Here is a 24,742-nt window from a genome sequence, read left to right on the forward strand (position 1 = left end):
CTTTCTCCTACATTTCCACCTCACTGGCCTCTCTGGTCCTTGATGCATCAAGATTGTGCACACCTCCGCGCTTTTGTACCTGCTGTCTGGTACCCTCTGGGCTCTCGTACGTTCCTGGGCTGTGTTTAGACTGAAATGGCCCCTCCCTAGGAAGTGTTCTCCACCATTGAGCCTGCACTTGTCCTCCTGCTCCCTGATGGATCTATGTCATTTCCCCTGACTCATCACCTTCTGAGACTGTTTCTTGCACATGTTTTGCTACTTCTCTCCCCACCCCAAGAATGTAAACTTCCTGAAGACAAGAGCTTCATTGGTCTTGTTAACCCCACATCCCTGATGCTGCCCAGCACCTGGCACATAGCAGGCGCTCCGTAAACACTGGTTGAATGACAGACTTTGCTGAGTTCAGCAATTGTTTCAGAGCTGGTTGACGGCTCCTATTTCTCACTTACGTTACCCAGTCGCACCACTGCCCTCCAGCCCGGGCAACATAAGTGAGACCCTGCAGCCTCAACTGCAGGCCTCAACTGCAGTGAGCTGTGACTGCACCGCTGTACTCCTGGGCTCACTGCAGCCTCAACTGCAGTGAGTCGTGGTTGTACCATTGCACTCCTGGACTCAAGCAATCCTCCCACCTCAGCCTCCCGAGTTGCTGGGATCACAGGCGTACATCACCAAATCTGGCTAATTTTTTTATTTTTGTTGAGATAGGGTCTCACTGTGTCGCCCAGGCTGGTCTCAAACTCCTGGGTTCATGCAATCGCCTACCTTAGCCTCCCAAAGTGCTGAGACTACAGGCGTGAGCCACTGTGCCCCACCTGAGGGATTTTTTTTTTTTTATTATACTTTAGGTTTTAGGGTACATGTGCACAATGTGCAGGTTTGTTACATATGTATCCATGTGCCATGTTGTTTTGCTGCACCCATTAACTCGTCATTTAGCATTAGGTATATCTCCTAATGCTGTCCCTCCCCCTTCCCCCCACCCCACAACAGTCCCCGGAGTGTGATGTTCCCCTTCCTGTGTCCACGAGTTCTCATTGTTCAATTCCCACCTATGAGTGAGAACATGCGGTGTTTGGTTTTTTGTCCTTGCGATAGTTTACTGAGAATGATGTTTTCCAGTTTCATCCACGTCCCTACAAAGGACATGAACTCATCATTTTTTATGGCTGCATAGTATTCCATGGTGTATATGTGCTACATTTTCTTAATCCAGTCTATCGTTGTTGGACATTTGGGTTGTCCGAGGGATCCTTAATACCCTTTATCAAAGTTGTTTAGTTCTCTTTATGAAAGTTGCTTGATACACTTGATAAAAAGTCCAATACCTTTTATGAAAATTACCCAGAAATACTGCAGCAATTTATACTCCTTCAGGCATGTGTGGGAGTTACAAGCTAATCTAAAAAGAGAATCAGGGCAAGATTTGGGAAAGAAGGGTGGGAAGGGTATTTTATAATTATCAAGCCACACTTGTTATTCATCAGACACGTACAACTACCAACTTCCCCAGCATACCTGGAGCTTAATAACTGCTTGAGGCATGAACAACTGGGGACACTGAAGGTGGAGAATTTTTCTTGGCAGCCCAAACCTGCGGGAATTTTTACCTGTGGCGGTGGATGGCACCAACATTTGATGTTGCCAGTTTCATGGTGGCATCCTAGGCGGTGTCAGCAAATTCTTTGCTGTGTTAGGAAATACTTGCCTAGCTTGTCGGGGCCTGCTCTTACCTCCATGGTGAGCAGATTGTTTAATGGGGTGCATGGTTGTCCAGGCAAGATACCCAGGGCCCTTGGGCTGGCAGTGTCCACATCTGGACAGCAGCCTGAAAGTTTCCCTTGTCCCTTGGTTGTTCGGGGTCCTGAGAACATGAGAACCCACTGCGCCATCCATAGAATCGGCAGACCCATAGTAAGTCAGGAGGGACACAGACCCCTGGTAATTTTCCCCAATGTGGCTTGCCCCCCATGCAGAATAACCACACTAACTTGTGGCCCTGGTTAGTTCTCCCAGGATATTCATTTGAACAGAGAATTCAGGGAAATCTTACATCCCCCAAGGCCTGAGGAGGGCCCTGGAATCTGAACTTTCCAGAAACCAGCAGGGCCACCAGGGTCACCGCAGCCCCTGGCCACTCTGTCTCCTCCTCTTGGTCTGAAGCCACCTGCGGCCATGTGTTGTGCCTGGGTCTTGGCTCTTGGCGTTTCTTTGCAGCTCCATCCCTCCAAGTGCTCCCATCTGATACACGTTTCAAAAGTTCAATTCCACGGTAGCCAAAAGCATGAAGCTGCCGTGGAGAGGGCTGAAAAACAACCAGGCATTCCAAGCAGCCTGCTCTCGGAGGCTTGCAGATCTTACTGAGCAGTCTGAGAGGGCAAGGGTCTCCTGGCTGGTCTGGCAGTTTCCAGTCTGGGGGCTCTCTTTGTTTGGAGTGGGGATCCTAAAAGAAACCCTGCCCATAAATCATAACTAGGCTGTTAATCTTATGCTCAAACTCCTTCATCACGAGCAAGATGCAAATGAAAATGGTATCTGGATGCCACTCCCTACCTTCTATTGGTCAAGAACCAAAAGCAAGACATCACAGGGCCCTGCGAGGCATCACACAGCCCTGCTGTCATTGTCCGGGGAGTCTGCAGTTGTTATATTTATGGAGGGCAGGTTGGCAGCTGTCAAGATACAAATGCGCGTCCTTTGGTCCAGCAATTCCACTTTTAGGAGCTCACTCTCAGGTACCCTCACACAAAGGCAAAAAGTCCCATGGACAACAATGACACTGTTTGCAAAGGTAAAAAATTAGAAAACACGGGCTCCGTGGCTCACGCCTATAATCCAGGCACTTTGGGAGGCTGAGACAGAAGGATTGCTTGAGCTCAGGAGTTCGAGACCAGCCTGGGCAACATGGTGAAATCCTATCTCTAAAAAATACAAAAATTAACCAGGCATGGTGGTATGCACCTGTGGTCCCAGCTACTGGGGAGGCTGAGGTGAGAGTATCACTGGAGCCCAGGAGGTTGAGGCTGCAGTGATCATGATGGTGTCACTGCACACACACACACACACACACACACACACACACACACAAGATTAGAAAGAACTAAATATGCACCATTAGGGACCCAGTTAAATATAACACTTTACTACAATGGAATACTATGCAGCAGATAAAAAGAATGAGTTCTTTCTGTAGAGTAAAGCAACAAATGCCAAGATATATTATTAAGCTAAAAAAGCAAAGTGCAGAGTGATATGTCTATGGTAGTATGTATATAATATTCATGTGAAAAAATGGGTGACGGAAAAAATATAGTAATTGTTTACATCTGCATAAGATGTAAACATGTCGCCTCTGGGGAGAACTTGGTACAGAAAGACAGGGTTGAGAGGGAGAGTGTTTTTTGCCTTAAGGATTGTGTATTCAAAAACTAAAATGTACGGCTATGATTAGTCTTTTCCATTTTAATTTTGATGTGGAAAGAACACTCCTGGTTGCACTTTTTTTTTTTTTGACAGAGAGTCCCATTGTGTTGCCCAGGCTGGAGTGCAGTGGCATGATCTCGGCTCATTGCAACCTCCACCTCCTGGGTTCAGATGATTCTCCTGCCTCAGCCTCCCAAGTAGCTGGTATTACAGGCACCTGCCACCACACCCAGCTAATTTTTGTTTTTGTACTTTTGCTAGAGATGGGGTTTCACTGTGTTGGCCAGGCTGGTCTTGAACTCCTGACCTCAAGTGATCCGCCCGCCTCGACCTCTCAAAGTGCTGGGATGACAGGTGTCAGCCACCGCGCCTGGCCCTGGTTGCACTTTGTGAACAATGCTTTGGGGTCTACAAGGCACCATGTGCCTTCTAGAACAAAGTTGCAGCAAATGGGAGTTTGCAAGATCTAATTGGCTTTCATTAGCAATTCATGTATCAGACAATATCCCATGTACAGAATGGAAAGGTGCTTCCATGAACTGAGCAGCGAGGGGAGGTTTTAGAGTCAGCAAAGGCTGCAGGCAGAGAGTATAAACAATGAACAGGCCGGGCACAGTGGCCCACGCCTGTAATCCCAGCACTTTGGGAGGCCGAGGAGGGCGGATCGCGAGGTCAGGAGATCGAGACTACCCTAGCTAACAAGGTGAAACCCTGTCTCTACTAAAAATACAAAAATATTAGCCAGGCGTGGTGGCGGACGCCTGTAGTCCCAGCTACTCGGGAGGCTGAGGCAGGAGAATGGCGTGAACCCAGGAGGCAGAGGTTGCAGTGAGCAGAGATCGCGCCACTGCACCATAGCCTGGGCGAGACTCCATCTCAAAAAAAAAGAAACAACAAAATTCGGATGGGTTGTCCCAGTTACTTTCCTTGTAAGGTTAAAGCAGGGAGGCCACACTATCCTGCTGGCTCAGATGGACTGGGGCCCCTTTTGATTGGTTGCTGCTGTGTATCTCCTATTGTTTGGAAAATCGGCCCATTGCTTTTTTTTTTTTTTTTTTTTTTTTTTTTTTTTTTGAGACAGAGTCTCACTCTGTTGCCCAGGCCTGAGTGCAGTGGCGTGATCTCGCTCACTGCAACCTCCACCTCCTGGGTTCAAGCGATTCTTCTGCCTCAGTCTCCCAAGTAGCTGTGATTACTGGTGCCTGCCACCGCGCCCAGCTAATTTTTGTATTTTTCAGAGGGGTTTCAGTGTGTCGAGCAGGCTCATCTCGAACTCCTGACTTCCAGTAATCTGCCCACCTCAGCCTCCCAAAGTGCTGGGATTACAGGAATGATCCACCGTGCCTGGCCTAAAACCAGCCCATTTCTAAGTTCAGTTTGTTGAGGTGGCACCTAGCAGAGCAACTCCGATCTGATTTGGTTTGGTCTATTGGGCCTAGCCCAGTCCAAAACAATGGCCTCCCGTCAATTTAATACTCCCCTCCTCCCACCTTCCGGGTCGCTAGCCTGGCCCCTTCCTGGACCTTCCCCCATGACCCAGGTACGCCCGAACATTGGCACTGTCACAGAACATTCCAGAAAGTCCAAAAACCCAAAGAGACAGGGCCGGGTGTGGTGGCTGACACCTGTAATCCCAGCACTTTGGGAGGCCGAGACAGGCGGATCATGAGGTCAGGTGTTCAAGACCAGCCTGGCCAATATGGTGAAACCCCGTCTCTACTAAAAATACAAAAATTAGCTGGGTGTGGTGGCACATGCCTGTAATTCCAGCTACTTGGGAGGCTGAGGCAGGAGAATCACTTGAACCTGGGAGGCAGAGGTTGCAGTGAGCTGAGATCGCACCATTGCACTCCAGCCTGGGCGACAGGGTGAGACTCTGTCTTAAAATAAAATAAAAAAAATAAGCCCAAAGAGACTTAGTGACTTACCCACCGTCACACAGTTACTAAACATTAGTGTAGGGATGGAGACTCGCGTCTGGAAGATGCGCTCCAGAGGTGAGATTTGCAGAATGCTAAAGCGAGATGCATGGGGAAATCTTCTTCCCGAAAGCAGTGTTCAAAAACAGCTGTTTCAGGACTCCAGAAATACACCACAGAGGCATACAGTGAACAGGGAGGTGTTTGTTCAAAAAAATGTGGACCTCGGGTAAGAACAGAGGGATGTGTGGTGTCTGAGCTTAGGACCGCTCCTGTTCACCCCCACCAGCTCCCATGGCTGGAAGTTCTACTGGGGTGGGGCTGTGCCAACCAGCGGCTTTCTTGATTTGAAGCAGAGCGAGGAAAACCACACACCTCTGGCCATTGTCAGAAACAGTATCAAACCTGGTGGCCAAGACACGGGAAGGCCAGTTGGTCCAAAGGTGCAGTTATCATCTGGGGCAGAAAATTGGGGAGGATCTAGAGAATGAGACAGTCGTGGTGGCCCTTGGTAAGCTCCCAGGCGTTCCTGGTGTTCTAAAAGGCTGTGCCCACAGCAAGAAGAGCAAAGCGGGACGGGGCACTTAGGCTTCCCAATTCTGAAACATCCTATACAGCGACAATAATCAAGATGGTGGTGCTGACATAAGGACAGACACAGAGATCAAGAGAATGTGATTGGGCCTGGTACGGTGGCTCACGCCTGAAATCCCAGCACTTTGGGCAGCCAATGCGGGAGGATCACGAAGTCAGGAGTTCCAGACCAGCATGGCCAACATGGCAAAACCCCTTCTCTGCTAAAAATACAAAAATCAGCCCGGCATGGTGGCCTGTACCTGTAATCCCAGCTACTTGGGAGGCTGAGGCCAGATAATCGCTTCAACCTGGGAAGCAGAGGTTGCAGTGAGCCAAGATTGCACCACTGTACTCCAGCCTGGGCGACAGAGTGAGATTTGGTCTCAAAAAAAAGGTTAAAAAAAAAAAAAGGACGTGATTGGAAGTCCATAAATAAACCATCACACTTCCAATCAATTGATTTTGACCTGAGTGCCAAGACCATTCAGTGCACAGAGAATAGTTTCTCAACAAATGATGCAAGGGCAATTAGATATTTACACGTAAAACTGTGATGTTGGACCTTTGACTCACACCATATATAAAAATTAACTCAAAATGGATCCAAGGCTGAAATAGAAGAGCTAAAAATTACAGAAGTCTAAGAAAACAAGTATAAATCCTTCATGACCTTGAATGGTTTGCTAGATATGATGCCAAAAGCACAATGTATAAATGAAAACAAATTGATGAATTGAATTCTGTCAAAGTTTAAAACTTTTATGCCCTAAAAGACACCATTAGGCCAGGCACGGTGGCTCACACCCATAATCCCAGCACTTTGGGAGGCTGAGGCAGGAGGATCTCTTGGTCCCAGGAGTTTGAGACCAGCCTGGGCAACATAGTGATACTCCATCTGTACAAAAAATAAAATATATCAATCAGGCATGGTGACATGCTGCTCAGGAGGCTGAGGAGGGAGGACCGCTTGAGCCCAGGAGGTCAAGGCTGAAGTAAACCACGATCATGGCACTGCACTCTGGCCTGGGTGACAGACCTTGTGTCTCAAATAGTTTTTAAAAATTATCTAACACTGGATTGTGGAGATGATTGCACAACCCTATAAAATCTCTAAAAACCGTTGAATTGTACACTTGGAAAGGATGAGTTTACATGGTATGTTAAACTTAATAAAGTTGGTTTAGTTTTTTTTTTTTTTTTTTTTTGAAACAGAGTCTCACTCTCTTGCCCGGGCTGGAGTACAGTGGCAGAATCTTGGCTCACTGCAAACTCCACCTCCCAGGTTCAAGTGATTCTCCTGCCTCAACTTCCGACTAGCTGGGATTACAGGTGCACACCATCATGCCTGGCTAATTGTTTGTAGAGGCAGGGTTTCACCATGTTGGCCAGACTGGTCTCGAACTCCAGACCTCAAGTGATCCACCTGCCTTGGCCTCCCAAAGTGCTGGGATTCCCGGTGTGAGCCACTGCACCTGACCAGTAAAGCTCTTTTTTTTTTTTTTTTTGAGACAAAGTTTTACTCTTGTCCCCCAGGTTGGAGTGCAATGGCATGATCTTGGCTCACTGCAACCTCCGCCTCCCAGGTTCAAGTGATTCTTCTGCCTCAGCCTCCCGAGTAGCTGGGATTACAGGCGCCTGCCACCACACCCGGCTAATTTTTGTATTTTTTGTAGAGATGGGGTTTCACCATGTTGGCCAGGCTAGTCTCGAACTCCTGACCTCAGGTGATCCCCCCACCTCGCTCGCAAAGTGCTGGAGTTACAGGCTTGAGCCACCGTGCCTGGACTAAAGCTCTTTTTTAAAAACCATCTTTGATTAGCTGAAGGATTTAACTCCTCTTGTGAGAGGGCAGTTATTACTAGCGGTGGGACCCTGGGTAAATAACTTTATTTCCTGGTGTCTCCATTTCCTCCCCTGTGAACGAGGGATAACAGCTCCCTCAGGAGGAAAGTAGAAGGCGGTGAAGCACCTGGCATATGCAGTAGTGCTGAGATAGCACCTGTTAATCTCTCCCAAGACACCACTGTTCCGGTTGACAGGTGGTAGTGAAACCAAGCAGAATTCTCGGAGGGTGAGTCCAATCCAGACAGACTGGGGCCAGCAAATCCGTGAGTTAAAAGGAAATAGCAGCCCTGACCTAGAATCAGACGGATGCTCATGTGCAAAGAAAATGGGATTTGCCAGCTCTTCTCAACTCAAGGCAGGCTCTGTTTCTGGCGGCTGTGGGGAAGCATCCCTTGGCCATGGCTCTTCCACTACGGGAGCAAGCAGGAGGCTCCCAGGTCTCCCTGCCCAGCCAGAGTCCCTGCAGGAGGCCCTCCAGATCTCAGTAACGGGCCCTCTTTCTTCTTTTTCAGCCTGGGGACTCCTCGGGATGGAAAGGCCTTCCGGATCTTTGCTGTCAGGCAGTGAATTTCCAGCACCAGGGGAGAAGGGGCGTCTTCAAGAGGGCTTTGGGGTTTTGCTTTTATTTTTATTTTGTCACTGTGGGGAGGGGTATATGGAGAGTCAGGAAACTTCCTTTGGCTGAGGTTCAGTGTCCATCACTTTGTGGCCTTTGGGTGAGGTGACATCTCATCCCCTCACTCAAGCAACAGCATCCCAGGGTGCTCAGCTGGACCCCCTGGTGCCCGATCCTGCTGGGGCCCAGGGGTCTCCATCTGGACGCCCTCTCTCCTTTAGAGATCTGACCTGTCTCTTAAAGGGGGCAGTTGCCTAAAATGTTCCTTGCTATGTGTTCTTCTGTTGGTGGAGGAAGTTGATTTCAACCTCCCTGACAAGAGAACAAACCATTTGGAGCTCGCAATTGTGAAGCATTCACGGTATCGGAAGAGGCCTCTTGAACACGCGCCGATGAGTTTCAGGAATGAAGTAGGAGGTAGTTATTTAAAAATAAAAAACACAGTCCGTCCCTACCAATAGAGAAAAATGGTTTTAATGTTTGCTGGTCAGACAGACAAATGGGCTAGAATAAGAGGGCTGGGGGTATGAGAGACCCCAGCTCCGCCCGGGCACATGTCCTTGCTGGCGGCCTGCCATGGGCCCCCTTCAATGGCTGCCTTCAGGCTGGCTCTATACACAGCAGCGCTGGTTTATGTAGAGTTCAGCAGTCACTTCAGAGATGTATCTTGTGTTTGTCAGGCCCTTCGTCTTTATGGTCCACCTGTTTTCTGCCGTGACCTTTGGTCCCATTGAGGACTAAGGATTAGGACCCTTTCTTTACCCCCTACCCGTTGTGGCTCCCACCCTGCCTCGAACTGGTTTACGTGTCCTGGTTCACACCCAGGGCTTTTCTTTGCAAGCGATCCTGTTTGAAGCCCACGTCTTAAGTCCTGGTCTCGTAAGGTTCCACTGAGATGAGATGTCTGAGAACAACCAAAGAAGGCCTGCTCTTTGCTGCTTTTAAAAAATGACAATTAAATGTGCAGATTCCCCACACACCTGATGACCTATTTTTTCAGCCGTGGGAGGAATGGAGTCGTTGGTACATTCCTCACCGAGGTTAGCAGCTCAGTTTGTGGTTATGAAACCGTCTGTGTCCTTATGACAGCGAGAGATGGGAATACACTAGAAGGATCTCTTTTCCTGTTTTTGTGAAACGACTCTTGCCAAACGTTCCCGAGGCGCGAAGGAGTGTCATACACCCTGGCTGCCATCACTCATAAAAGTGCTTCATGAGCGCAGACCAAAAGCCCACAGTGAAATGAAATACCCTTTTGTAAATAGCATTTTTTTGCAGAAGGTGAAAATTCCACTCTCAACCACTGGGCCAGCCAATAGATCACTTTGGCGAATGCTTCAAGTTTGATTCAAAATATTTCTTAGGTGAAAGAGCTAGCAGAAAGTCAAAAACTAAGATACTGTAGACTGGGCAAGCAATTCTACCTGGGCACCTAGGTGATGCCTTCTGTCTTTGATTGCCTTTCTAATAAATGCAGAATCTGAAGGTAAATCGGTTTAAAACAAAACAAAAACCCACCCCTTTAAGGAGTTGGTAAAAAGCAGTTCCACTCTCAGCTTGACTGAGCTAAAATTCACAGGACTATGTGCTGTGTGCATTGTAGTCCAGTCGTAATTCATAGCTACTGACTCTTCAGCCCCAAATGTCAGAGAGGAAGAGTTTGGTCCGCCTGTCAGGTCGTGAGTCCAGTTACCACCAAACATCTGGGAAACTTCTGGGTGCTGGGTGCTCTGCTGCTGGACTTTTGTGGCTGTGTCTGTGTCTGCAAGATAAATGAGATCGCCTTGTGGGGTTTGCAGAATTAGTGAAGAGTCCAGGACAATCCCAGTGCACTCGCTTCCGAAGCATCCCACTCAAGGAAGACTTGAAAATTCCATTGTGAGTTGACCCCATCATTTAAAAATCAAGTCCCTGGGTTCCTTAATGCCTCCTTCACTGGGCCTTCCTAGCAGGATAGAAAGTCCTCGCCCAGAGCAGGACCTGGCTTTTTTTTTTTTTTTTTTTTTTTTGAGACCAAGTTTCACTCAGTTGCCCAGGCTAGAGTGCAGTGGCGAGATCTCCGCTCATTGTAACTGTTGCCTCCCGGGTTCAAGCGATTCTCCTGCCTCAGCCTCCCAAGTAACTGGGACTACAGGTGTGAGCCACCATGCCCGGGTAATTTTTGTATTTTTAGTAGAGATGGGGTTTCATTATTTTGGACAGGCTGGTCTCGAACTCCTTACCTCAGGTGATCCACCCACCTCGGCCTCCCAAAGTGCTGGGATTACAGGCATGAGCCACTGCGCCCAGCCATGGACCTGGCTGTCTTTATCATCCCCACAAACATTTTGAAACTGGAATATTTGTCTTCAGAAAATGGAAACAAGACTATAAATGATAAGCGCTGTCCCTAGCAACACCTCTCCTGTGTGTGGAATAGAGGCCCCGCATGCTACCAACACTTACCCTGTGTTTAAAAAGATCTTGTACCAAGCCAGTGGCGTTCCTGGCTCTCCTGCCCCCAGAGTGAACATTTGCGGCTTCTTTGGAGTTTTGCCCTACCGTGTTCCAAAGCGTGTGCTGGTTTCTCATATTGTCTGTAGGCTCACTCAGCCCGCAGTTTATGTGTGTGCTTTTTTCTATGAAAAATGATGTGTTTTGCTACTTCCTGTGTACAAAGTTTTATTGTAAATGTTTTTTGTGCTTTGCATGAACAGGGGCCACGTCGTTGCAGTTGTTTCAGTAAAACTGGTTTGATTTCTAAAATGTTCCTGTAACATTTCTTCTATGAACAAATTGTGAAATAAAACATTTAAAACCATCTTTCGGGCTCTGGACTGTTTTGTGTTGGCTGCCTCTGCTAGGATGTCTCATATACGCGGAGATGCCGACAGCCAGGGCCTGGTGGAGGCCTCCACCCCATCCACGGGAAGGAGGGAGGAGCTTGCCAAAGTGCACATTTGGGCTCAGCAAGGCTGAGATGGGGCCAGGGACAGTGAACTTCTCCCAAGATCCTGGTGGTGCGAATGCTGCCAGTCCCCAGATCACACTCTGAGTGGTGGCGGGCTCAAGGCCATTCTGTCATTGTCTATGCTCTGGCTGCCCTAACAAAATGCCATAGACTGGGTGACTTAACCCACAGAGATACCTTCCTCACAATTCTGGAGGCTGGAAGTCCAAGATCAGTGTGCCAGCAGCGTTGGTTTCCTCTGCAGCCTCTCTTTGGTTTGCAGGTGGCTGCCTCCTGGCCGTGTCCTCACATGGCCTTTCCTCTGGGCATGTGTACTCCTGGTCTCTCTCTCTCTTATAAGGACACCAGTCATATTGGGTCTGGGCCCCACCCTTAGTACCCATTTAATCTGAATTACCTCCTTAAAGGCCCTACCTTGAAATATGCAGGCTGGCTCATGCCTGTAATCCCAGCACTTTGGGAGGCTGAGGCAGGAGGATCGCTTGAGCTCCAAGAGTTCAAGAGCAGTCTGGGCAACATGGGGAAAACTTATCTCTACAAAAAAATACAAAACTTTGCCGGGCATGGTGGCGCATGCATGTAGTCCCAGCTACTTGGGAGGCTGAGGCAGGAGAATTGCTTGAGCCCGGGAGGCAGAGGTTGCAGAGCCAAGATGACACCACTACACTCCAGCCTGAGTGACAGAGCGAGACACACACACACACACACACACACACACACACACACACACGAAAGAAATACATTGGGGGTTAGGGCTCGTTTTGTGTGGTTACAATAAGGAAATGATCTAAGTACGATTTCACAAATCACACAGTTTATTGCTACACAAAGATTTTTTTTTCCTTAGGTTCCCAGTGCTTAAACAGGGAGAGAATGAGACCAAACCTCACAGAGAATACACTCGACAGACGAAGCCCATTAACCCCGCAGTGAGTGAGTTCCAGAATGATCAAGGCCTATCACTTAGGATAGAAGCAGGCCTCAGTTTGAGGTGCACCTTCTACCAGCTGTTCTCGGAAGTGCTGTAAGGTCCCTGGTCCCTAGAAGGCAGTGTCAGCATTAGTCACAGGCTTCTGAGCGTAGCTCCAAGGCTGCCGGGGTGACCTGTCACAGCTGGAGCTCCCAGCCTTGGGAGAAGAGGCCGAGGGTGCAGCCGGCCACAGGCAGAGCTCCCAAGGGGTCTGTCCCACTTGCAGTTCTGCATGTGTTTGGAAGTCCAGTTGTAAGGGTCAGAAGCTCGCAGAGGGGGTCCGATAAGGGGTGAGGCAACATTCTCCAGGGAAGAAGGGGCACATCAACTTCTTAATGCAGCAAAAATGCGTCACTCATGTAGCAACCTGTGGAAGTGTCTGGAATCATTGAAAAGCCCTATGGGCCGGGCACAGTGGCTCATGTCTGTAATCTCAGCACTTTGGGAGGCCGAAGTGGGTGAATTGCTTGAGGTCAGGGATTCAAGACCAGCCTGGCCAATATGGTGAAACCCCATCTCTACTAAAAATACAAAAGTTAGCCAGGTGTGGTGGTGCACGCCTGTAATCCCAGCTACTTGGGAGGCTGAGGCAGGAGAATGGCTTGAACCCAGGAGGCAGAGGTTGTGGTGAGCTGCGATCACGCCACTGCACTCCAAAGTGGGCAATACAGTGAGACTTTATCTCAAAAGCAAAACAAACAAAGAAAACCCTATGTGTTCAGGGTGGGAAATTTAGTTCATAACAGTCACATTCTTCCCAGGCATCAGCCCAAAGCAGCAGCCCCTTTTCACCAAGCACAGTCACATCTCCCCAAGTGCCTCAATGCACCGAAGCCCCAGAGCAATTTGGGGGCACAGGGCTAGCCTCTCCTCTCCCCGGTGAAGGCGCCTGCCTTCCTCTCAGGTTCATCTCTAGTGCGGTCCTTTTCCATGCATGGTGGGAAAAGCTTTCCTCTTTAATAAATACCAAGCTTTTAAAATGTCCATTTTAAAATGTTGAGTAAGTTAAGATTGTGCATATCAATTGCAAAAATCACCAAGATTGGACAATAAGGGCTGACGTTTGCAAAACACTTCCAGCTCTGCCCGCAGCATCCTCAGCATGTGGCATTTGTCCTGCGACATACAGATGGTTACTGCTCCTAATATCATTATTTTGACCAATGCATTTGGCATTCCCTGCACTGTTTTCTCCTCTAAAACTGTCTCCCAGGCCTTCACTGCTTCAGCCACTGCTCTTCTGGCTTCTACCCCAGGGAAGGGAGGCCACAGCCGAATAGCAGGAACAAAGGGGTCAATGTCAGCTTTCGAGTTTCTAAACTGACTTCTTATGTGTTTGTTTTGAGACAGAGTCTCACTTTGTCACTCAGGCTGGAGTGCAATGGCGCAATCTAGGCTTGCTGCAACCTCTGCCTCCCAGGCTCAAGCAATCCTCCCACCTCAGCCTCCCGAGTAGGTGGGACCACAGGTGCATGCCACCACGCCCAGCTAATTTTTGTATTTTTTTTAGAGACAGAGTTTTGCCATGTTGCCCAGGCTGGTCTTGAACTTCCGGGCTCAAGCAATCCTCCCTTCTCTGCTCCTCAAAGTGCTGGGATTACAGGCACAAGCCAGCACACCCTGCCTGTTTGTTTTTTAACTTTTTTGTTTTGACACAGTTTCAGACTGGCAGAAAAGTTGCAAGAACAGTACAAAGAATTCCCATATACATTTCATTCAGATTCCCAGATGCTAGCATTGGATTGCACTGGTCATTTTCTTCCTCTATCTCATTTCTAAATTATTTAAGGGAGAACTGCAGGCGTCACACTCCTTTTATCTCAATATTTTGAGTGTATATTTCCTAAGAATGAGGACATCCTCTTACATAGCGATGATATAATTCTCTAAATCAGGAAATTAACATTAGTGCAATATATCATCTAATCTATAGACTTTGTCCAGATTTTACCAGTTGTCTCAGTAACATCCTTTATGGCAAAAGAAAATCTCAGGTCATGAGGTATATTGAGTTTTCTTTTTTTTTTTTTTGAGATAGAGTCTTAATCTGCTGTCGTCCAGGCTAGAGTGCAGTGGCACAATCAGGGCTCACCGCAGCCTCAATCTCCTGAGCTCAAGCGATCCTCCCACTTCAGCCTCAGCTGTAGCTGGGACCACAGGTGTGTGCCAACATGCCCGGCTAAGTTTTTGTTCTGGTTTTATTTTTTTGTAGAGATGGGGTTTCGCCATGTTGCCCAGGCTGATCTCAACTCCTGAGATCCATTGATCCTTCCACCTCGGCCCCCAGAGCCCTGGGATTACAGGTGTGAGCCACCACACTGAGAGGCTTTCACGTCTTCTTAGTGTCCTTGCATCTGGAATTGCCCCTTAGTTTATCTTTGCCTTTTGTTTGTTTGTTTGTTTGTTTTGTGCAGTGGCATGATCTCAGCTCACTGCAACCTCCGCCCCCTGGGTTCAAGCGATTCTCCCGCCTCAGCCTCCTGACTAACTGGGATTACAGGCGTGTGCTACCACGCCCGGCTAATTTTTGTATTTTTAGTAGAGCCTGATTTTCACCATGTCAGTCAGGCTGGTCTTGAACTCCCGACCTCAGATGATCGGCCCACCTCAGCCTCCTAAAGTGCTGGGATTACAAGCGTGAGCCACTGGCCCCAGCCTATCTTTGCCTTTTATGATGTTGACTTTTTTAGTTGAAGATCGCTGGCCAATATTTCGAAGAATGTCTCTGAACCTGAGTTTGTCTGGTGTTTCTTCACCGTGAGGCTCAGGATATACACTTTTGGCAGATACCCCAGGGGAGACACTGTGTCTTTCTCCGTGGCTCATATCAGAAGCCAGATGTTTGTCCTGTTCCTGCAGCTGCTGACTCTGATGGCTTGGCTGAGGCATCTGGCCGATCTCTCCACTGTGAAGTTCCTATTTATTTAGAGACAGGGTCTGGCTCTGTTGCCCGGGCTGGAGTGCTGTGGCATGAACATGGCTCAATGCAGCCTCCACCTCCCCTGGCTCAGGTGGTCCTCCCACCTCAGCCTCCTAAGTAGCTGGGACCACAGGTGTGTGCAACCATGCCCAGCTAATTTTTTGTATTTTTGGTAGAGACAGGGTTTTGCCATGTTGTCCAGTCTGGTCTTAAACTCCTGGGCTCAAGCATTCCACCTGCCTCAGCCTCCCAGAGTGCTGGGATTACAGGCGTGGGCCATTGTGCCTGGCTTCTGTTTTTTTTTAAACCAAGTAATTATCTTCTGGAGAGATATATGGAGACTATGTAAATAGCCTATTCCCCATAAAGCCTTCACCCAACAGTTTTTGCCTCTATTGATTCTTTCTTGAGACAAGTATTTTATGATGGTTGCCAAAGGTGAACTTTCCAACTCCACTGCTCTTTCCGCGTTTATTAGCTCGCATTGTGCTGTAAGGGATTTGCCTTTTCCTCCATTTATTTATTTATTTTCATATACACATGCATATGTGTGTGTATGCTGACATATGTGTGTGTTATATAATTGATATATATTTTATATGTGTATCATATAGATATATGATCTCTATCTAGATATATATTATGTATATATATGATATCCTATAGATGTAGATATGATTATATCATTGATCTATAATATACACACACATATACATTGGCATGGACTCAGGAATTCTTATTTTATGCAGTGGATTCAAATGCTTTCCTATCAGTTTTATTTGGATGCTCAAACTGTCCCAGATTTGGAGAGGGGAGCTCCGTCCAGCTGGCTCTGTGTCCTTCCAGCGCGGCCCGTCAATTCGAGGACTTCCTGACTTTCTGGCACAACAAGATGTTCCTGGCTCATCTTGTAGTTCCCCTGCCCAGCCCTGGAATCATTTCTCCAAGGAGCCCTGGTTCCTTCTGGTGGAGAATGGTGTCTAAATAGGTGGAAAAAAAAAAAAAAAAACACTCTGGCAGAGAAAACAGGTTGAGGGAAGAGATGCTTGTATCTCGAAAACAACAGATATAGGGAGAGTCTGGTTCCTCACCGCAACCAGAACTGATGATGGAGAGCAAAAGCCTAAACCCAGATGCTGGCAGTGCTCTGAGGGGCTCCCCAGTCCTACGAGGTGGGGCTCCCTCCCCCGTAGAAACTTCGAGTATCTGACACTTGCTTTCCCAGACTCCCTTGCAGCTTGGGCACCACGTGCAAGGAGTGGGGTCCAGAAAGCTCTCACGGGAGCGGTGGGGGCTTCAGGGGCAGCATGTGGGAATGCCAGATTTAGGCAAAATAAAATAATAACAATAAAATATGGTGTGGGACACGCTTAGCCCCAAAACGTACTTATTGCTTATCTGCAGTTCCCGTTGAACTGGCCTGCTGTTGGCCAGGTGCAGTGGCTCACGCCTGTAATCCCAGCACTTTGGGATGCTGAGGCGGGCAGATCATGAGGTCAGGAGATCAAGACCGTCCTGGCTAACACAGTGAAACCCCGTCTCTCCTAAAAATGCAAAAAAATGCAAAAAAATTAGCCAGGCATGGTGGCGGGGGCCTGTACTTCCAGCTACTCGGGAGGCTGAGGCAGGAGAATGGTGTGAACCCGGGAGGCCGAGCTTACAGTGAGCCAAGATCACGCCCCTGCACTCCAGCCTGGGCGACAGAGCAAGACTCCGTCTCAAAAAAATATATAAAATAAAATAAAAAATAAAAATGAACTGGCCTGCTGTTCATATGGCACCCCCAGTGTGGGTCTAACAGGAAAGCCCGGGCTCCCACCCCAGGGGGCTGCATGGAGCCACAGCGCTGCCACCAAGCAGGCGGGTCCCCTCAGACAGCTCTGTGGCAGGAAGTGGGAGCCACTCCTGCCTGCAGAGCTTCCCTGCTTGGTCCTCCAGCTCTCCCTGAGATTCTGTGGAATCTTCAAGTTCCTTTCAACAAACCCCTTTTCTGCTTAAATGAACTTGGGGTTCTGGAAAGAGTCACCTTCTCCCACCTCTCACAGAGCCAAATCCAGCTGGGAAAAAAGGGAGAAAGTGCCAGGTCAGTGCTGGAAAACCCAAGAGTAGAAGGGCCTGTTCCACCTTCCCACTCAGAACTTGCAGTATTCCCCACCCTGCAAGCTGAAGCACTCTCAGGAGAGGGGCCTGGAAGGGAGTCCAGGGCAGAGCAAGCCTGGAGCCGCCCAGTGAGGCAGCAATGCCCTGGGTTGTTGTGGGAGGGCAGGCAGAGGCTCCCCTGCCCCCAAAAGAGAGAGCCAGGAGATCCTGAAGGGGATCTCCCCGCAGGGAAAGGGCATGGATGGGAGACCTGGCCCTCTCAGCAGATGCCGCCACAGAGAACACAGCAATGACACCTTGTAGCTGGTGCTATCCTGAACAAATGGCACCCATAATCTGATAGCTCCCTGAAGACCAGGGATGCTATATGCACCGTGATCGAATTATGCCTTGGAGGCTTGAACCTGAGAGGCGGAGGTTGCAATGAGCCGAGATCACACCACTGCACTCCAGCCTGGGTGACAGAGTGAGACTCCATCTCAGAAAAAAAAAAAAAAGAGGAGAGGATAAGAGAAAGGGTTAAGGAAGCAGTCCAGGGAGAGTGATGTGGATAAGAAGGATGTCCCGGCCTATCTGGGTCTGGGTGGTCCATCAGCATCTTCCAAGGAAGAGTCTTTGATGTGGGCAGAGCCTTCGGCGGCAGATGCCAGGCACTTACCACAGTGACAGCAAGGGAGTGTCTGTTAAGACGGCCGATTCGAGCTGGGGGAGTCCTGCTGTCTTTATGGTGGGGACTGAGAGAGGAAGAGAGTGTGCCCGGGAGTCTGTAACCGGATAGGTGCAGTCTTTGTGGGTCAGGCAAAACATCTGGTCCCTGTTATCATGATGCCTTTTAAAATGTAGGAAGGAGTCTTTTTCCAGGATGGAGTTACTTATGTCAAGGATGCTCTATACAGTGCCTATATCCACTGCCTATATCCCTGAATGAATGAGTGAATGAATGAACACACAGCTGGTGGCACCAACCCTAGAGGAGCGAGTGTGGCCACTGGTCTCATTTTCTGATTTCAGCAGCTCCAGCCTGCAGGTCAGGATGTGTGTGGCTGTAAACCGCTGCTCCACGGAGGATGAGAGGCCGCAAAGTGTGATTTCCTGGGTAGGAAAGACAGGTGCCTCTGCTTCCACCTGCTCAGCCCTGGGGAGAAGAGAGTTTGTTTCTATGACTGCCCTTTCTGACTTTTTGCCTAGGCCTTTGGATGTTTTCCTGTTAAATGAAGGGCTGAAAGGTGGCAGAAAGTAAATGGGGCTGATTTCTCCCTAGGGAGTTGACAAAGAGCATGGGGAACCAGGAGCCTCACTGAGAGTTTCAACCTCCTCCCTCCTTGCCGATCCCCTTGCCTGGCAGGCTGGGCTCAGGAAACTGATGGAGAAAAGGGGCTCTGTGTCTCCTCCATGTGTGAATGTGTGTGTGCGTGTGTGTGTGTGTGTGTGCATTTGTAAAGAGGGAGCTCAAGGGAAGGGAAGGGGGTAAAACATGAATATATTTCTAGTGACTGAGCCACTGTGTCCCTGGACCCAGAAGGAGTGTGATGCAAGTTGCACCTTTAAGATGGTTGTAATCGAAACCAGACAGCTACTGTATTTCCAAAGTGCTCCATCTTACCTGTGCCAGGCACTGTCTTCAGCTCTATATATATTAATTTCTTTTTTTTTTTTTTTGAGATGGAGTTTTACTCTTATGGTTCAGTCTGGAGTGCAATGGCAGTGATCTCAACTTACTGCAATCTCCGCCTCCCGGGTTCAAGTGATTCTCCTGCCTCAGCCTCCCAAGTTGAATTACAGGAGCCCACTGACACACCGGCTAATGTTTTGTATTTTTAGTAGAGACTGGGTGACAGAGCAAGATTCTGTCTCAAGAAAATGATAATCAATTCAATTCAATTCAATGCAGTCCCCAGATCACTGGCTCTGTGCTCAGCAAACTTTCTCACAACAGGAGTGACGTGGATCAGAGTGATGACCACTTCACGGATGAGACACTTCACTCCCCGCCTGCTGCCCAGATGCTAAGGAGGGAGAATCCAAGTCTCAGCCTTCGACAGTTCCTTCCCTTCCAGACTGCGTGGGCTGGTTTTTCCTCTAGTTGCTTTGCCAACTCAAGAGCAACAAACCCCACCACCTGCCATGTACTAAGAAAAAAATTATTTTTTTGAAACAAAAGGACACTGAATACAGCAGGGACACCCCGAGGTGTTGGCAGAGATGGGTCCCAGCTTGGAGTGGCCGCAGGCGCTCCTGTTTGACACCCCAGTTACCCCTTCGTGTGGAATTTCTGCACTGCCTCCAGAGACTTGGGGACCTAACCCCAAAGTGTAGTCAAGGAAAGGGAGTTTAGATGCTGCCAGTGTCTCCGGGCTGCCTGTGTGGCCTCAGCTTGCCTCGCCAGGTGTCCTTCAAAACCACCCGGGGTGGCTCGCTCGCCAGTCAGTGGTGACAGTAGACAATTCAACGATCGTAAGAGTGGGAGGGTGTGGGCGTCACTGCAGGCTGGGGATCACGCAGCAGAAGAACACTGGGGGTCGGGGCTGCCTTTGGCAACTGCAGTTCCCCTCCCAGCTCAGGAAGCAAGGCCCCAAGGGATTTTCAGGGACTGCTGTCTCTAGTCCTACTTTCTGCTCAGCTGTTTCTCCAGTATCTCTCTTTAGACTAAGAACAAGCTCTATTTCTCCAGTAACAAAATGAGGGTGATGGTGCCGTCCTCAGCACTTAGGATAGCAGATGCCAGAATTGTGTGGGTGTTCAGAGATGCATCATGGGAGTCACAATGCCGCCCTAACATCATGTTTTCGGATGTGCAATGAGAGCTTTCTATTCATTCTATCAACAAATGAGGTTCTCAAGTGCTCGGGATTGAGCACCGGAGATAGAGTGGTTCCCAGAGTCAGGGGAGGGGTACAGAAGAGTCCCACAAATAGTAGTGGTAGTCAGTGGCATGTGGCTTTGAAGAAGGGGATTTTGTGTGTAAAGACAGAGAGGCTTCCTGGAGGAGGAATCTGGTCTTTACCTTAGAAGCAATGGCCACAGTCGTGGAAGCGTTCATCATCAAGGGCGCTGGGATGAGATTTGCTTCTCCAAGCCTCCTTCTGATGGCAGCATGGAAAATGGGTAGACAGGTCCAGCGTGGAGGCAAGGAGACCAGGTGGAGGCTGTCTCCCAGCCAGGGTGAGAGATTTCAGCAGCTCAGACTGGGGTGGTGGCCACTGGGATGGAGAGAAGCTGGTAGAGAGATACTGAGGCAAAGACACTGGCTTGGGAGTACACGGGCTTTGGGGAGAGGGAGAAGGCAGGGTCAGATGCCTCCCGGTTACCTGGCTTCGTGAAGCTGGACTGGTGGTGGTGTCAATCAATCCACGCACCTGTGGGTTGAGGAAGGAGGTAGAAAGAAAAATCGTGGCCATAGTACATTTTTTAAAAAATAGCATAATCTACAATATGAGCACCTTGGTTTTAAAATATATGGAAAAAAGACTGACAGGAAATTTATGACAGATTAACAGAGGTTCTCTGATATTCTACAGATTAACAGAGGTTCTCTCAACAGGGCATTGTTTTCTTTCTACTTTTCTCCATTTCCCAAATTTTCATTCATGATCATGTACAATATTACAATTAGGGAAAATCACACTCGAAAAAAGCGTCGTATATTTGGCCAGCTCTAGAGAAATGCATGCCTCTTATGGACATAGCTTTTCCATTTCTTCAGAGCAGGGAGCAGACAATCCCAGTGCTGGGACTCAATGACCCTTGGTTTAACCTCATCCATTTCCAAGAAGATTTGCCAGACAGGCACAGCCTCACACAAGGAGTCTCTCAGAAGAACTTTTTTTTTTTTTTTTGCTCCATTTATCAAATCTGGGTTTGTGCATCATGTTCTGAGTTATAACAGTTCATTGTAATTTTTTTTTTTAAGTTCAATGCTGTATTTTGTCCCTTTCTCCGAAAGAAACATATAAATCAAACCACAGGATGAAGTTGACATTTGCTTGCAGCTCTTGGGCCTTTTAAAAAATAAAAGGAGTTCCCTTTCCTGGCTTGGAAATGGTAAAGGGGTGTTCTGTTTTGTTTCGCTTCTGGATTTGGGTAGAGAAGAACCACTTTGAAGAAACCGCCACCATAAATCCCGTCTGCTTGCTTGGGAAGAACGGCTGGCTGGGGTCCTTCTAAGCCATGAGCCTGAGAAGCTGGAAATGGCGTGGTGCTTCCTGACACCCACGAGCCATCAGGAAGAACACAGATGCATTCCAGGGGAGACAAACCCAGCCGCTCCCAAAACTGGGGGGGTGGGGAGGCAGGGAACAGCAAAAGCTCTCCCTCTGCACCGCCAACGGCCACCTGCGTCTTTCTAGGGCACTGCCCCGTGCCTCTGAGTCTGCCAACTGCACCGGGCTGAGACTCAGCCACCAAGTGTAGGGCTTTAGTTGAGTTCTTGCTCCCAGAGCCCAGAGCTAAGTCATTAGGCATGGGAGGTGGCTGTCCATGCAGGGAGGGCCAAGATTTTCTGCCCCGACTAAACAAGTAGCAGTAGTAGAAGTAGTAGTAACATCAGTAGTAATAATAGTAACAGTAGTAATAATGATAGCAGCAATAATAGTAATAGTAGTAAGTGGTGGTTGTAGTAGTAATACTGCTATTATTGGTAATAATCCTAGTAATAATAGTAATATTAATAATAGTATTAGTAACAGTAATAATGGAACTGGTAATAATGGTAGGAACAGCTGTGGCGATAATAATGGTCATCAGAGGAGAACCATCCCAGCAACCTGACCACAGCTGGTCTTCACTGGACACTAGGAACCACACCGTCCAAACCTTCTTCACTCCCGCCAACACCGGCCGTTCCCCTAACTATGAGATGCTCAAGGAGGAGCAAGAGGTGGCTGTGCTGGGGGCGCCCCACAACCCTGCTCCCCTGACGTCCACGTGATCCACATCCGCAGCGAGACCTCTGTGCCCGATCATGTCGTCTGGTCCCTGTTTAACACCCTCTTCAGGAACTCCTGCTGCCTGGGCTTCACAGCATTTGCCTACTCCGTGAAGTCTAGGGACAGGAAGATGGTTGGCGACCTGACCAGGGTCCAGGCCTATGCCTCCACCGCCAAGTGCCTGAACATCTGGGCCCTGATCGTGGGCATCCTCGTGACCATTCTGCTCATCATCATCCCGGTGTTGACCTTGCAAATCTATCGATAGATCAGGAGGCATCATCCAGGCCAGGAGCTCGGCCCACGCCCTGTCTCGCACCTGTTCCACCTTCTATTCCTTGCCCTGTCCCCAGAGCCAAGTCCTGTATCAGCCCTTTATCCTCACACACTTTTCTACAGTGGCATTCAATAAAGGCCACATGTTCTTGGAAAAATAAATAAATAATGGTCATCATAATACTAACACTAGCAATGGCAGCAGGTGTCATTTAGTGTCCTCTGCGTCCCAAACACCGTCGTAGGCACGTTCAGAGACACACTCATTTAATCTCCAAGACACCTGTGAGGAAGGACCACCTGAGGTCAGGAGTTCAAGACCAGCCTGGGCAACATGGTGAAACCCTGTCTACTAAAAATACAAAATTTGGCCGGGCATGGTGGCTGACGCCTGTAATCCCAGCACTTTGGGAGGCTGAGGCAGGAAGATCACGAGGTCAGGAGTTCGAGACCAGCCTGGCCAACGTGGTGAAACCCTGTCTCTACTAAAAATACAAAAATTAGCCAGGCGTGGTGGTGTGCACCTGTAGTCCCAGCTACTTGGGAGGCTGAGGCAGGATAATCAGTTGAACCTGGGAGACAGGTTGCAGTGAGCGGAGATCACACCATTGCGATCACCCTCAGTTCATAGATAAAGAAACTGAGGCACAGGGCTTTTATGTGATTTGCCCAAGATCTCCCCACTATTAAAAGACAGGTCCACCAGGCACAGTGCCTCACTCTTGTAATCCCAAAACTTTGGAAGGCCAAGGCCAGAGCATCACTTGAGTCCAGGAGTTGGAGACCAGCCCAGGCAACATGGCAAAACCCCATCTCTCCAAAGAATATAAAAATTAGCCAGGCGTGGTGGTGTGCACCTGTGGTCCCAGCTACTTGGGAGGCTGAGTTGGGAGGATCACTTGAGCCCAGGAAATCGAGGCTGCAGTGAACCAAGATCACACCCCTGCACTCCAGCCTGGGCGACAGAACGAAAGCTTGTCTCAAAAAGAAAGAAATAAAGAGGCAGGACCGGGACATGAGTCCAAATCTCTGTCACTTCAGAGGCCCTGTGTGCCCTTTCATCCAAACCAGTGGTTCTCCTGCCAGCCGCCCACGAGTCCCTGGAAACATCTAAGCTTCTGCGCCCCACCTTCGGGGACCCGGCTACAGTCTAAGCTGAGTGCCCAGGCATGGAGGACCCAGCTCTTCTGCCTCAACTAAATCAATAGTACTAGTAGAAGTAGTAGTAATAATAGTAATAGTAGTGATAACAATGGCAGTCGTGATAGTAACCGTAGTACTGGGGGTAGTAGTAGTAATAGTGCTATGAGTGGGAGCAGTTGGATTTTGTTGGGGGTTGCTTGGTATTGGAAGCTGCCTCTCACTGCCCTACACCAGGAATTCTCCTGCACTGGCCTGGATCCAAATCCCTTGACGGGCTCATAAAAATACAGATTGCCAGGCCCAGCCCCAGAGCATCTGACCCAGGAGTTCTGGGGTGGGGCCTGAGAACCTGCATTCTAACAAGCCCCAGGGGACGCTGATTGGGCTGGCCCGGGAACCCCGCTTTGTGAGCCGCTGCTCTGGGCCAGTCCTTCCTCCCTGGAGGAAACTCCATCATGTACACGAGTGCATGTTCATTCACCCCTCACTCAGCACTCACCACGGGCCAAGCGCTGTGCTAAGCACAGAGGGTGACAAGGCAAAACAGGCAAGTCCTTGCCCTTGGAGAGCTTCAATCACATCGTCTGCTCTTCTGGCTTCGACAGCAGGGACCCTCTGAGGCTGAGAGGGGCGTTGGGGAGTCGATAAGATGCCTGTTGGCAGGAGAGGGCCTGGCCTGCCCTGGGAAAGGCTCAGTTTGTTCTTGGCCCTTCAGCGAATCCATTGTCCAAACCTCCCCTCTAAACCAGTTACATAAGTGTTCCCTGAGGTCTGGAAACTTCCAGATGGCCCCGCGGCCCACCCCACCAGCTGGTCCTGGGATGTCAGCTCCGGCCACTTCCCGGGCCCTGGAATTCCCAGAGCAGCCAGACACAAAGCAGCTGTCTAAACGTCAGGAAGGCCAGGCACGCCGAGTGTGAGACAGGCTGACAACAGCCTGTGTGTACTCCTGGCCCCTCTCCAACAGCAGCTGGGCCCAGAGGGCGGTGGGGGCACCAGTGCCAACAAGGATGGAGCAGGGTCCCCATGACCCCAAACATCTGGGCCCCCAGCACACACCAGCTGTCCATCAGCCC

At 49.2% G+C, this 24,742-nt stretch overlaps 1 protein-coding gene and 1 pseudogene across 2 annotated transcripts in view; both read left to right on the forward strand.

Moving 5' to 3' along the window:
* Positions 1-11,182, forward strand: part of CRISPLD2 (cysteine rich secretory protein LCCL domain containing 2) — a 90,909-nt gene extending 79,727 nt beyond the window's left edge. For both annotated transcript variants that reach the window (XM_055299760.1, XM_063612506.1), the window contains exon 15: positions 8,279-11,182. In XM_055299760.1, coding sequence (XP_055155735.1) covers positions 8,279-8,333 — 55 coding nt within the window. In that variant the 3' untranslated portion in view covers positions 8,334-11,182. The remainder of the gene's footprint in view (positions 1-8,278) is intronic.
* Positions 11,183-22,027: 10,845 nt separating this feature from the next.
* Positions 22,028-22,515, forward strand: LOC129492715 (interferon-induced transmembrane protein 3-like; annotated as a pseudogene).
* The last annotated feature ends 2,227 nt before the right edge of the window (positions 22,516-24,742 follow it).

This window comes from Symphalangus syndactylus, chromosome 11 (assembly GCF_028878055.3).
Source record: "Symphalangus syndactylus isolate Jambi chromosome 11, NHGRI_mSymSyn1-v2.1_pri, whole genome shotgun sequence".
In the NCBI taxonomy this organism is placed as follows: Eukaryota; Metazoa; Chordata; class Mammalia; order Primates; family Hylobatidae; genus Symphalangus; species Symphalangus syndactylus.